Below are 14,557 nucleotides of genomic sequence, written 5' to 3'. Positions count from 1 at the left end.
TCCAAAGGGAAGGGTAAGGGCTTCATTATGATACATGTTGTACAGTCGTCGCTTCAAGACACACACGTTCGTTTGTATGGAGGAGCCAAGGGAGCTCTCCCGGTTCACAGCCACATTCTCATGGGGATAGATGAAGTTTACTTCTTTACTTCTCACTATCAAATAGTTTAGCCTCTAAATAGAGGTTTGAGACAGTAAAAAATTATACGCTACTTCATTGTCTTCTTTCTTTGCTACCATTGTTGCATTTAATCCGTTCTTATTTCTGAGGGTTAGATCTACAATCGCATTTACAACGATGTATTTCACAATGTCAACATGTGTTCTCATACATGCAAGATGAAGTATGTTGTTGCCGTCTTTATCTACTAGTGATGGGTTAGATCCTTTCCTCGTGAGCAACTCAAATCCAGTCTTACTACCCAAAAGTGCTGTCATCATCAATGGCGTCCTACCATTTCTTCCTCTTCTGTTGATGTCCACAATGTTGCGAGAAAGGAGGAATTTGACTATCTTCCAATTTTGCGTACAAGCCAGATGAAGAATAGTGTTGCCATCGTTATTTATTTGTGCCAGATCAGCACCTTTCTTCACAAGTAAATCGAACACTTCTTTGTTACCCTGGAATACTGCAAACATCACTGGTGTCCAGCCGTTCCAACCTATTCTGTTGATGTCCTGTAACATGTTGTCCTGTGCCAGGACATACTCCACTATGTCCACATTTCCTCCTAAACAGGCTGACTGAAGAATGCTTTTACCTGCAACATATCTACTTGAAAGATCAGCTCCTTTACTAACCACTAAATCAAACATGTCTATGCATCCATTCTCTGCTGCCAGTAGCACTGGTGTCATTCCATCCTTTTGTGCACCGTTGATGTTGACAACCTCTTGTGTTAGGATATATTTCACCATCTCCATATTTTCACACAATAAGGAAATATGAAGAACGTCTTTACCATGACTATTAACGAGGGACAGATCAGCTCCTTCATTCACTAGCAGCTTCAACATGTCTTTGTGTCCCTTGGAGGCTGCTATCATTGCTGGCGTTCTCCCATCCTCTGTTCTGCTGTTAATATCCACACTGTTCAGCGCGAGGACATACTTAACTAACTCCACATTTCCCCCTTCGCATGCCATGTGGAGAAGGTTGTTGCCATCGTCATTAGTTGGGGACAGATCAGGTCTTTTCTCCAGAAGTAAATAGAACACAGCCTTGTGTCCCCCAACGGCTGCTTTCATTGCTGGTGTCAATCCATTATATCCTTTACTGTTGACATCCACAATGTTCTGATTGAGAACGTACTTCACTATTTGGACATTTCCTCCTCTACAAGCCTCATGAAGGATGGTGTCACCGTCATTGGCCACAATTAACAGATCAGCTTCTTTCTCAACAAGCAGGTCAAACACTTCATCATGTCCATTTAATGCTGCCAAGAACACTGGTGTCATTCCTCCAATGTCTCTGGTGTTTATGTTCACAATATTCAGCGTGAGAACATTCCTTACTATTTCGATATTGCCTCCTCGACTGGCGGCGTGAAGAACACTGTTATCGTCATCACCCAATATGGTCAGGTCAGCTCCTTTCACCACGAGTAAGTCAAAGACGTTTCTATGTCCAGCGGTGGCTGCAATTATTGCTGGTGTGTAGTTGTTTTCGTCTGTACTGTTTATGTCCACAAGTGCCTCTGTTAGGAGATAGTTAACTATCTCGATATTTCCTCCTGTGCAGGCTAGGTGTAATATGCTGGAACAGTTTAAATCCGTAAGTGACAGATCAGCCCCTTTCCTCACAAGTAGGCCAAACATGTCCTCGTGTCCCTTGAATGCTGCTTTCATTGCTGGCGTTTGCTTGTCTTGGTTTGCACTGTTGATGTCCGTCACGTTCTGTGTGAGGACATACTGCACTATATCTATGTTTCCTCCTTCACAGGCCAGGAGAAGAATCGAGTTGTCGTCATCATCCACGGGGAGCAGATCAGCGCCTTCCCTCACAAGTAAGTCGAACACATCTTTGTGTGCTTTCTCTGCTGCAAACATCAATGATGTCTTCATGTTTAGCTCTATAGCGTTGATGTTTGCCAGGCCCACAGACAAGAGGCATTGGACTCGGGACAGGTCTCCATCCATACTGGCACTGATAAGTTGGCTGTTAGCCCGTGTCAGGAGGTGCGGCTTCTTTTCTTTTGCTGTAAGACAACAGGGAGTGAGTGGGTTGTTTGGTCTGACGGTCTGACGGTCGGTCGGTCGGAGTGAGTGAGTGAGTGAGTAAGTGAGTGGAGTTATCACGACATTAAGACATAAAAACATCGTTTAATATAACAACATAATTATGCATTGCTGCCTATCACATGTTGGATATATTTAGCTACATTTAATGTCTGAAAATAAAAGCGACAGAGTTATTGTCGATATCATGTAAACTGCTAAGTTTGGAATATATTTAGCTAATCTATAAAATGTCAGGTTTCTATCAGGCGGGTGTGCAGACACATGCGATGGCATGTCCCCTTCACAGGCCCGGGTTCGATTCCCCACATGGGTGCAATATGTGAAGCCCACTTCTGGTAACCCCTAGCCGTGATATTGCAGGACTATTGATAAAAACGGCTTAAAACCATACACACTCACTCTGAATAAAACAATTGTGATATTCTAGGTGTAATACTGTTCATAGGTGACAGGCGTTTATAATATAATAGAAAAACATGCATGGACTTTATTCTATTCATGCTATGCCTACATAACTGATGGCTGTTGTACGCTCTCATTCACTCACGCTTTTAGGAAACTCGTTGAAGGCTTATACATTCATTGCAATAAAAGCACCAAACCAGGAAAGGCGGACCTTTCTTTTGCCTTTTACGCCCAATGGAATCTGTTTCGCAGAACAATCGAGTTAGGTTATTCTGTTGCGTTGACGTTTTAAATATAGTGAGTGAGTGAGTTTGGTTTAACGCAGCTTTGAACAGTATTCCCGTTATATCGCGGCGTATCAGCTTAATGTGGGAGGAAAGCCCGAAGTGATGCAGGTCTCAGACGTTTACCACTTCGGTGAAACCTACGAGCACGGGTATGGTGCTGACAAACCTAGAAACATAATCGTGGCGAATCAGGATTCGAACACACAGTCATAGGTTTCTGGCATGCCCAAGGGACGCAACTCTGCACAGCGAATCACGGCGCCTTAGACGACTGGGTCACCCGTGCCCCCGTTTTATATATAGAGATCCTTATGGTTGACTTTTTTTTTAAAGCGTTCCTCCCGTCACGCCTAAGACCCGGGTTCGAGTCCCCACATGGTCATGTATGAATCCAATTTTCTTGTGTCCTGCTGCTGTGCTATTGCTAAAGTAATGCTAAAAGCGGTGTAAAACCATATTCACTCACCCATTCAATACATGCTATTGCGAAAGATATGTTTTACAAATATTTTAAACTAAAAACAAAATATGTAGTTATACATTGTCGGTTAAATGGGTTTAGATAAAGATGACAGTCTGTAGTTTAACTAAACATCATGTTTCAATGGAGACGTTAACAGGAACCGACCAAAAGACTGACATGCACTGAAGATGGATGAATGATTAGATACCAGTTTAGAAGAAAATATGTCGGCAGTTACCTTCCACACAGACACCTTTCCCTGTACGGGTCTCGAGGCATCTAACACCTTGGCATGTTGGGGAATAGGTTCCAGTGTGGACCTAAAGAAAGAAGTGATTTGGAAAAAATGGCAAATAATTGGTCTTGTTTTGACTTGGTAGATAACTCATTATTTCTCCTGCAAATGCACGATTGTCTTTGCAACACGCCCGCCCGCACGCACGCACGCACGCACGCACGCACATATAGAGTATGAAACTGGACTGGTACGTGTGAAATGCTAGTTTGCTTCCAGGTAACACCACACTTTCGCAAGAGATGCCATTCGATGTTTTGGAAGAATTGTTTATTCTGAAATGACATCTGTCCTCATGCTACTATAACTACCGAATGCAACAGAAACAAACAAGGAGAAATACAAGGGAAATAGTTGTTTCCTCAAAGGATATCCTTCGGCTTTACTATGGAGTTGAGAGATTACTCACCAAACTCCATTATACAGTATGACTAAATCAAACGTACTTTGAAAACAATATTAATGTGACAATAATGAAAGTCCATCAGGTATACCGACATTTGACTGGAACTGTTCTATCGGGTACACAGCGTAGATTATTTTTGTGTGGTGTTTTTGGGATGCTACTTATCATCAGAAAAGGTGGATTTTGAACAAAAATGTCCCCAATTATTCCTTGCAGAATATTTATATTAAATCATACGGTTGACAAAACACTTTAATGCAGTATCTATGACACTTTATTAATGTGCCGTCTTATGGAATTGAGGGAACCAGGAAATTAAAAATGTTTAAATGTATATTTCTACATGGGATCCACTGTGTCTTAAAATACTAAAATACCTCTCAAAACCATTTACTCAAGGATTTGTTCTTTTCAAAAATGCCTGGTTAGGTTCCTCGACAGCAACGACTAGGTATCCTGCACACACAAAACAATGTCTGTATAGCGAACATCATCTAAATGTTCAAGGTAATCATTGCACTGCTGGGTCGTTGTACTCAGATCATGGAACACACAGTGTGGTGGCTCGTTGTAGCCAGGCCACGTGGCCGACTAGATCATCGAACACAGATAGATACCTTGCCGGATCATCGAACACAGATGAATACCTTGCAGGATCGTCGAACACAGATAAATTACTCGCTAGATCATTCAACACAGATAAATACCTTGCTAGATCATCGAACACAGATAAATACCTTGCCGGATAGTCGAACACGTTTAAAATACCTTGCTGGATCATCTAAAACAGATAAATACCTCGCATGATCATCGAATACATTTAAACTACCTTGCTGGATCATCGAATACAGATACATACCTAGCCGGATCATCGAACACTTTTATAATTCCTTGCTGGATCATCAAACACTTTTAAAAAACTTGCCGGATGATCGAACACAGATAAATACCTTGCTGGATCATCAAACACTTTTAAAATACCTTGCCGGATCATCGAACACAGATAGATACCTTGCTGGATCATCGAAACTTTTAAAATACCTTGCAGGATAATCGAACACCGATAAATACCTGGCTGGATCATCGAATACAGATGAAATATCATGCAGGATCATCGAACACAGATAAATACCTTGCAGGATCATTGAACACAGATAAATAACTTGCAGGATCATTGAAGACAGATAAATACCTTGCCGGATAGTCGAACACTTTTAAAATACCTTGCTGGATCATCTAAAACAGACAAATACCTCGCATGATCATCGAATACATTTAAACTACCTTGCTGGATCATCGAATACAGATACATACCTAGCCGGATCATCGAACACTTTTATAATACCTTGCTGGATCATCAAACACTTTTAAAATACCTTGCCGGATGATAGAACACAGATAAATACCTTGCTGGATCATCAAACACTTTTAAAATACCTTGCCGGATCATCGAACACAGATAGATACCTTGCTGGATCATCAAAACTTTTAAAATACCTTGCAGGATCATCGAACACCGATAAATACCTTGCTGGATCATCGAATACAGATGAAATACCATGCAGGATCATCAAACACAGATAAATACCTTGCTGGATCATCAAACACTTATAAAATACCTTGCCGGATCATCGAACACAGATAGATACCTTGCTGGATCATCGAAACTTTTAAAATACCTTGCAGGATCATCGAACACCGATAAATACCTTGCTGGATCATCGAATACAGATGAAATACCATGCAGGATCATCGAACACAGATAAATACCTTGCAGAATCATCGAACACAGATAAATAACGTGCTGGATCATTGAAGACAGATAATTGGTTATTAAAAGGGTAACGCGATTTTTCAGGGCATAATCATTTGCAGAAGCCTGAGGTCTTCCATTAAGTGCCCGACGAAGGAGGGCAGTTGAAAAGACTGAGGGCTTCTGCAAATGATAATGCCCTGAAAAATAGCGTTACCGTTATTATAGCTAAAATGGATGGAATTCTGTATCAAATAATAAGAAACAACAATATCGGTTTTGAAACATTTACTGCAATCAACCAAAATGTCACTGACCAACTTTTACAAATATGGAAATGTGATAGAACAAACCACATGACGTCACTTATCCCTACCCTATGACGTCACCTAACAACGGGCGTGATAATGGCCCGTCATCAAGCAATATGAGGGCATTATCAAGTTACAGTGGCCCGCTGATTCTTGAAAACATGCAGGTGGTTTAATGATATTTCTATCCATTTTAGCTATAAAACGTGTTGAAACATTCTTCAACATTCCTGTCATGCAAGTCACATTACAGAATCCTTTAAATACTTACTTTTGTGTTTGGTTTTGGTATTAAGAGAAATCTTCCACATTTCACTGTCTGGTCCAGCTGCAGTCTCAACAAATAACACATCAGGTTAACCGAATCGTAGCCAAAGCTTCTGCATAAACTTCTCGTTGTACATTTTTCATGACACAACTTGATGCCAACGCTGTCGAATATTTCTTCTGCCTTATTTTCTATCATTTCTTCCTTAATGTGAGAATGTTTCATTAGTCCATTGCTGGCACTGAAGAACCCGATAAGACAGGGTAGAATCAGATACATGATCCTGGACTGTTTAGTGATTGGTTGTTTTTATATTGTATCAGATCCTTAAACCTTCTTAGGAAACAAGTGCTTGTTGTCTTCACGACGGGCAATGGTGTTTGTCCCATAACATGGATCAACATCTCAGCCTTATGGTTTATTTTTTAGACTATAGTTTATCTATATCGTAAATTTAATTGTAAATGAACCTTATTTTGAAACTTAATAATGATATTCAATGCAGCATATATTTATATTTATATTGTATCTACAAATGCCCTGTGATTAACATTTACTGCTCTGTGCCTTTGCAATGGATACTTTAGATAAAGTGAACTCTAACTCGTCCTATGAGTGTCATATTTGCTGTCAGCAAAGGTCATCAGACTGATAGTGCTGAGATTGTTTGAAGATAGATATATAGATATATATCATCGCAAAATATATTTTACCACTCTGAAAGACGCAAACATGATACCGTTCAGAGTATAATTCCTGTAGTATTGTTTAAATGCTACAAGTCTTGCTTGTAGACCTCAAACCCATGCACTTATACTGTAGATATGTTCAGATCAAGTTTATATACATATACACAAGATAAGATAACGGGACTGCTCAGCTTATATCAGTTGAATCAATATGAAATGATACTATGAATATAAGGTAAAAGGAGTATTTACATAAAATATGTAAATGTTGGATGGAGGCATATTTCAACACGTCTGAAAATAGCCTACCGGAGCAGCAGGGCAATCTGGTTTAGTGGTAGAGTAGTCGTCCTGATATATACTACTCAAAATAAGTTAAGGGTCAAACGTATATTCCTGAACGATCGTAAATTTGACAAATTACAAATTTCTAATCGCAAGACCGGTTGAAATGAGTTTAATGTGGCCTAAAGCTTGAAGTGTGTGCAAATCGTATTCACATGCAACCACATCGACTGTGAGAATCTTTTGACAAATCACCAATTCAGCCTGAAAAACATGGCTCAACGAAACTGTTTGCATCGCCCGAACGCAGTGTTGCCCGATCATTGTGCGTTTGTTTTGTCAATGCACCCGCAGTCTGTGTTCACTGTGAACAATTAGGACATACAAATCGCTACCATGGTCGTGATGTTATCACTTGAAAGTTCATCATGGTCATGAAAAGGTCAACTGAGCAATGTTGATAAAGGAAGAGCCATTGCGCGGCTGCAGGATAGTTATTCACAGAGGACTTTGGACCAGAGAATTGGATGTAGCCAAAGTGTGATTGGTAGACTATGGCAGCGATTCCAAGCCACCAATTTCAGTCAGAATCGTCCTCGTCTGGTGGGCCAAGATCAATATCACAGCGCGATAACCGATATATCCTACACATGGCATTACGTCAATGCCCCGTCACAGCTAGACATCTGAGCGATGAACTGCGACATGCAACTGGTATTCGGGTATCGGACCAGGCCACACGGAATCGTTTGCGAGCCCAAACTATTCGATCTCAGCAGCAAGCAGTTCGACCACTGCTTCTCCAACGTCATAGGGGTGCAGTAGGGCCAGGTGCACACGTCACAGAGACAGGGCGAGTCGTCAGTGGGGGCGGATAATCTTCAGGGATGAATCTAGGTTTGCTTTACAATTCAACGATGGCAGACTCTGCTCACAGTTTGGAGAGAGATTTGCTGACGTATTTGCTGACGTCAACGTCAGATAGCGTTATCATTTTGGCGGCGGTACAGTGATGGTTTGGGATGGAATGTCTGTGTTCCACAGGGCTCCTCAGGGATTCTTCAAGATAGTAATTCTAGACCCGATTGTGCCAGGCTCGTGAATAATTTTCTCAACCAAAATGGTATTCAGCAATATCACGTTACATATCCAGTGATTGACATCATGAGCATCGATCCACGCAATTGGGATCGATGACATGCATCAACCAAGTCAGCGAGCCTATCCCGTTAGCTGCCTCTTACGACAAGCATAGTCGCCTTTTAGGGCAAGCATGGGTTGCTGAAGACCTATATACAATTGGACGATGTATACAATCAGGGATATACAATCACAAGGCAAAGCGGACTGAACAGCCTTTGAAAATCAAGAGACCATTGAAGATCCGGGTTAGAATAGGTCTTCAGCAACCCATGCTTACCGTAAAAGGCGACTATAATTGTCGTAAGAGGCGACTAACGCGATCGAGTGTGCCCTGCAAATACAACATACATATACATTAATGGACCAAAGGGGTTCCTAGATGAAAAGGTGGAGTGATCTCCATAGACACATACACGTGTCAGTATCGTAACCAGGGAGTTAATAACTGTGCATTGTAGCTGTGATGACAGATGTATTGTCCCGCCTGGTCCACTTCCTAAATCATCAGGGCAGACATGCCAGTATTGAAAACAGGGAGTAATGTGCCAGTCAGCGGCGTCAAGCCATGTGTATATCTCAACTGCACATACTCAAACCGTAGGTTCTTCCTCAATGCTGAACGCTCAAAGCAGCAATACAACCTTTAATGGAGACCAGCTTAGAGACCCTTCATGAGACGACCCTTGAGACATTATATTCTAAACTCCACATGACTATTGTGAGGTCATAATGTTGTAGGGGCGGTCGGGTAGCCTAGTGTTTAAAGCGTTCGCTCGTCACGCCGAAGACCCGGATTCGATTCCCGACATAGGTACAATGTGTGAAGCACATTTATGGTGTCCCCCGCCGTGATATTGCTGGAATATTGCTAAAAGCAGCGTAAAATCATAGTTACTCACTCACTCATAATGTGAGGATGTTGCTGGTTATAAGGTAAGGATATCGTGACAGTATGGAAGAGAGTAGCGCCAAATGTCAAGCAATCTCAAAGTACCTAGTAGCTGAGTACGTTTCACAATAAACTCTTACATTGGCAATGCTTTGGTTTTTCTGTTTCAATATTACTAAATTTGATTAAGATGATATAATTTAGTTTCACAAAATAATATTCTACACACCAGAAACGAACCCAATTTCTGAACCCATGTCCAACTTTTTGAATTGGAAAAACAATAATATAAATAAATCTCTCATTCCTGAACAGCAAAAGCCACCGGTTCAACACTTGCCTATTTTTCGCTTCATGAGGAAAGATAAACCGTTTCTGAATTATGCTCCGGAAACTATCCCAACCCTCATTTGAACCTAAATTCAATGTTTTTCTCTGGAAAGAAATATCAAATAATCTCTGTATGTATATTATAAAACGTTCAAGGAGAAATACTGGATTTATGAATGATGCTGCGGAAACGAAACATAAACAGCCGTTGGAACCCTTTTCTCAAATCCCCCGCAAACCCGATACCTGATACACATGACTGCACTTTCTAATCAGGGCGTGTGTCATATGAAATATAGTATAGGATGACACTATAGTGAATGAGTGAGAGGAATTGTAACGCCACTTTGAACAGTATTTCAGTCACATCATGGCGTGTCAGCTTCATGTTGGATGAAAGATCCAAGTGATGCATATCTTTGTGGTTTACCACTTCGGTCACGGATGACGGGGAGACCCCAGCGCGAATGTTGGATTCGAACCCACGATCATAGATTTGAAGGAATGGACTTGCGGCGCCTTAGAAACACAGAGATTGTTGCAATCGACCAACCTTGTTTACAGCTTTTATTTACCTTGCTTATTAACAACATTTGCCACGTAACACGTCGGGGACCATTTAATATTCCAAAGGGAAGGGTAAGGGCTTCATTATGATACATGTTGTACAGTCGTCGCTTCAAGACACACACGTTCGTTTGTATGGAGGAGCCAAGGGAGCTCTCCCGGTTCACAGCCACATTCTCTTTGGGATAAATGAAGTTTACTTCTTTACTTCTCACTATCAAATAGTTTAGCCTCTAAATAGAGGTTTGAGACAGTAAAAAATTATACGCTACTTCATTGTCTTGTTCCTTTGCTACCATTGTTGCATTTAATCCGTTCTTATTTCTGAGGGTTAGATCTACAATCGCATTTACAACGATATATTTCACAATGTCAACATGTGTTCTCATACATGCAAGATGAAGTAGGTTGTTGCCGTGTTTATCTACTAGTGATGGGTTAGCTCCTTTCCTCATGAGCAACTCAAATCCAGTCTTACTACCAGAAAGTGCTGTCATCATCAATGGCGTCCTACCATTTCTTCCTCTTCTGTTGATGTCCACAATGTTGCGAGAAAGGAGGAATTTGACTATCTTCCAATTTTTCGTACAAGCCAGATGAAGAATAGTGTTGCCATCGTTATTTATTTGTGCCAGATCAGCACCTTTCTTCACAAGTAAATCGAACACTTCTTTGTTACCCTGGAATGCTGCAAACATCACTGGTGTCCAGCCGTCCAAACCTATTCTGTTGATGTCCTGTAACATGTTGTCCTGTGCCAGGACATACTCCACTATGTCCACATTTCCTCCTGAACAGGCACACTGAAGAATGCTTTTACCTGCAACATATCTTCTTGAAAGATCAGCTCCTTTACTAACCACTAAATCAAACATGTCTATGCATCCATTTGCTGCTGCCAGTAACACTGGTGTCATTCCATACTTGTCTGCACCGTTGATGTTGACAACGTCTTGTGTTAGGATATATTTCACTACCTCCATATTTTCACACGATAAGGAAATATGAAGAACGTCTTTACCATGACTATTAACGAGGGACAGATCAGCTCCTTCATTCACAAGCAGCTTTAACATGTCTTTGTGTCCCATGGAGGCTGCTATCATTGCTGGCGTTCTCCCATCCTCTGTTCTGCTGTTAATATCCACACTGTTCAGCGCGAGGACATACTTAACTAACTCCACATTTCCCCCTTCGCATGCCATGTGGAGAAGGTTGTTATCATGGTCATCAGTTGGGGACAGATCAGGTCTTTTCTCCAGAAGTAAATAGAACACAGCCTTGTGTCCCCCAACGGCTGCTTTCATTGCTGGTGTCAATCTATTGTATCCTTTACTGTTGACATCCACAATGTTCTGATTGAGAACGTACTTCACTATTTGGACATTTCCTCCTCTACAAGCCTCATGAAGGATGGTGTCACCGTCATTGGCCACAATTAACAGATCAGCTTCTTTCTCAACAAGCAGGTCAAACACTTCATCATGTCCATTTAATGCTGCCACTAACACTGGTGTCATTCCTCCAATGTCTCTGGCGTTTATGTTCACAATATTCAGCGTGAGAACATTCCTTACTATTTCGATATTGCCTCCTCGACTGGCGGCGTGAAGAACACTGTTATCGTCAGCATCCAATATGGTCAGGTCAGCTCCTTTCACCACGAGTAAGTCAAAGACGTTTCTATGTCCAGCGGTGGCTGCAATTATTGCTGGTGTGTAGTTGTTTTCGTCTGTACTGTTTATGTCCACAAGTGCCTCTGTTAGGAGATAGTTAACTATCTCGATATTTCCTCCTGTGCAGGCTAGGTGTAATATGCTGGAACAGTTTAAATCCGTAAGTGACAGATCAGCCCCTTTCCTCACAAGTAGGCCAAACATGTCCTCGTGTCCCTTGAATGCTGCTTTCATTGCTGGCGTTTGCTTGTCTTGGTTTGCACTGTTGATGTCCGTCACGTTCTGTGTGAGGAGATACTGCACTATATCTATGTTTCCTCCTTCACAGGCCAGGGGAAGAATCGTGTTGTCGTCATCATCCACGGGGAGCAGATCAGCGCCTTCCCTCACAAGTAAGTCGAACACATCTTTGTGTGCTTTCTCTGCTGCAAACATCAATGATGTCCTCCTGTGTAGCCCTGTAGCGTTGATGTTTGCCAGGCCCTCAGACAAGAGGCATTGGACTCGGGACAGGTCTCCATCCATACTGGCACTGATAAGTTGGCTGTTAGCCCGTGTCAGGAGGTGCGGCTTCTTTTCTTTTGCTGTAAGACAACAGGGAGTGAGTGGGTTGTTTGGTCTGACGGTCTGACGGTCTGACTGTCGGTCGGAGTGAGTGAGTGAGTAAGTGAGTGGAGTTATCACGACATTAAGACATAAAAACATCGTATAATATAACAACATAATTATGCAATGCTGCCTATCACATGTTGGATATATTTAGCTACATTTAATGTCTGAAAATAAAAGCGACAGAGTTATTGTCGATATCATGTAAACTGCTAAGTTTGGAATATATTTAGCTAATCTATAAAATGTCAGGTTTCTATCAGGCGGGTGTGCAGACACATGCGATGGCATGTCCCCTCCACAGGCCCGGGTTCGATTCCCCACATGGGTGCAATATGTGAAGCCCACTTCTGGTAACCCCCGCCGTGATATTGCAGGACTATTGCTAAAAACGGCTTAAAACCATACACACTCACCCTGAATAAAACAATTGTGATATTCTAGGTGTTATACTATTCATAGGTGACAGGCGTTTATAATATAATAGAAACACATGCATGGACTTTATTCTATTCATGCTATGCCTACATAACTGATGGCTGTTGTACGCTCTCATTCACTCACGCTTTTAGGACACTCGTTGAAGGCATATACATTCATTGCACCAAGCACTAAACCAGGAAAGGCGGACCTTTCTATGCCTTTTACGCCCAATGGAATCTGTTTCGCAGAACAATCGAGTTAGGTTATTCTGTTGCGTTGACGTTTTAAATATAGTGAGTGAGTGAGTTTGGTTTAACGCCGCTTTGAACAGTATTCCAGTTATATCGCGGCGTATCAGCTTAATGTGGGAGGAAAGCCCGAAGTGATGCAGGTCTCAGACGTTTACCACTTCGGTGAAACCCACGAGCACGGGTATGGTGCTGACAAACCTAGAAACATAATCGTGGCGAATCAGGATTCGAACACACAATCATAGGTTTCTGGCATGCCCAAGGGACGCAACTCTACACAGCGAATCACGGCGCCTTAGACGACTGGGTCACCCGTGCCCCCCCCCCCTTTATATATAGAGATCCTTATGGTTGACTTCATCACAAGGCAATCTCCTCAATGAATTTGTTTAAAGCGTTCCTCCCGTCACGCCTAAGACCCGGGTTCGATTCCCCACATGGTCATGTATAAATCCAATTTTCTTGTGTCCTCCTGCTGTGCTATTGCTAAAGTAATGCTAAAAGCGGTGTAAAACCATATTCACTCACCCATTCAATACATGCTATTGCGAAAGATATGTTTTACAAATATTTTAAACTAAAAACAAAATATGTAGTTATACATTGTCGGTTAAATGGGTTTAGATAAAGATGACAGTCTGTAGTTTAACTAAACATCATGTTTCAATGGAGACGTTAACAGGAACCGACCAAAAGACTGACATGCACTGAAGATGGATGAATGATTAGATACCAATTTAGGAGAAAATATTTCGGCAGTTACCTTCCACACAGACACCTTTCCCTGTACGGGTCTCGAGGCATCTAACACCTTGGCATGTTGGGGAATAGCTTTCAGTGCTGACCTAAAGAAAGAAGTGATTTTGAAAAAAATGGCAAATTTACATCTGCAGCAAATGCACGATTGTCTTTGCAAAACGCACGCACGCACGCACGCAAGTACACACGCACGCACGCACGCACGCACGCACGCACGCACGCACGCACGCACACACACACACACACACACACACACATATATATAGAATATGAAACTGGACTGGTACATGTGAAATGCTAGTTTGCTTCCAGGTAACACCACACTTTTGCAAGAGATGCCATACGATGTTTTGGAAGAATTGTTTACTCTGAAATGACATCTGTCCTCATGCTACTATAACTACCGTATGCAACAGAAACAAACAAGGAGAAATACAAGGGAAATAGTTGTTTCCTCAAACGATATCCTTCGGCTTTACTATGGCGTTGAGAGATTACTCACCA

At 41.8% G+C, this 14,557-nt stretch overlaps 1 protein-coding gene across 1 annotated transcript; it reads right to left on the bottom strand.

The window, feature by feature from the left end:
- Positions 1-174: 174 nt before the first annotated feature.
- On the bottom strand, positions 175-12,536 carry LOC124144756 (serine/threonine-protein phosphatase 6 regulatory ankyrin repeat subunit B-like). The gene is made up of 2 exons (XM_046514301.2): positions 10,850-12,536; positions 175-2,201 (listed from the first exon to the last, which is right to left on the bottom strand). The coding sequence occupies exons 1-2, from the start codon at positions 12,534-12,536 to the stop codon at positions 175-177; spliced, it is 3,714 nt and encodes a 1,237-aa protein (XP_046370257.2).
- Between the last annotated feature and the right edge of the window lie 2,021 nt (positions 12,537-14,557).

Source organism: Haliotis rufescens, unplaced genomic scaffold (assembly GCF_023055435.1).
Source record: "Haliotis rufescens isolate VD_foot unplaced genomic scaffold, xgHalRufe1.0.p SCAF_9, whole genome shotgun sequence".
In the NCBI taxonomy this organism is placed as follows: domain Eukaryota; kingdom Metazoa; phylum Mollusca; class Gastropoda; order Lepetellida; family Haliotidae; genus Haliotis; species Haliotis rufescens.
The sequence above is the reverse complement of the archived record's forward strand: the minus strand, read 5'-3'. Positions and strand labels throughout refer to the sequence as shown.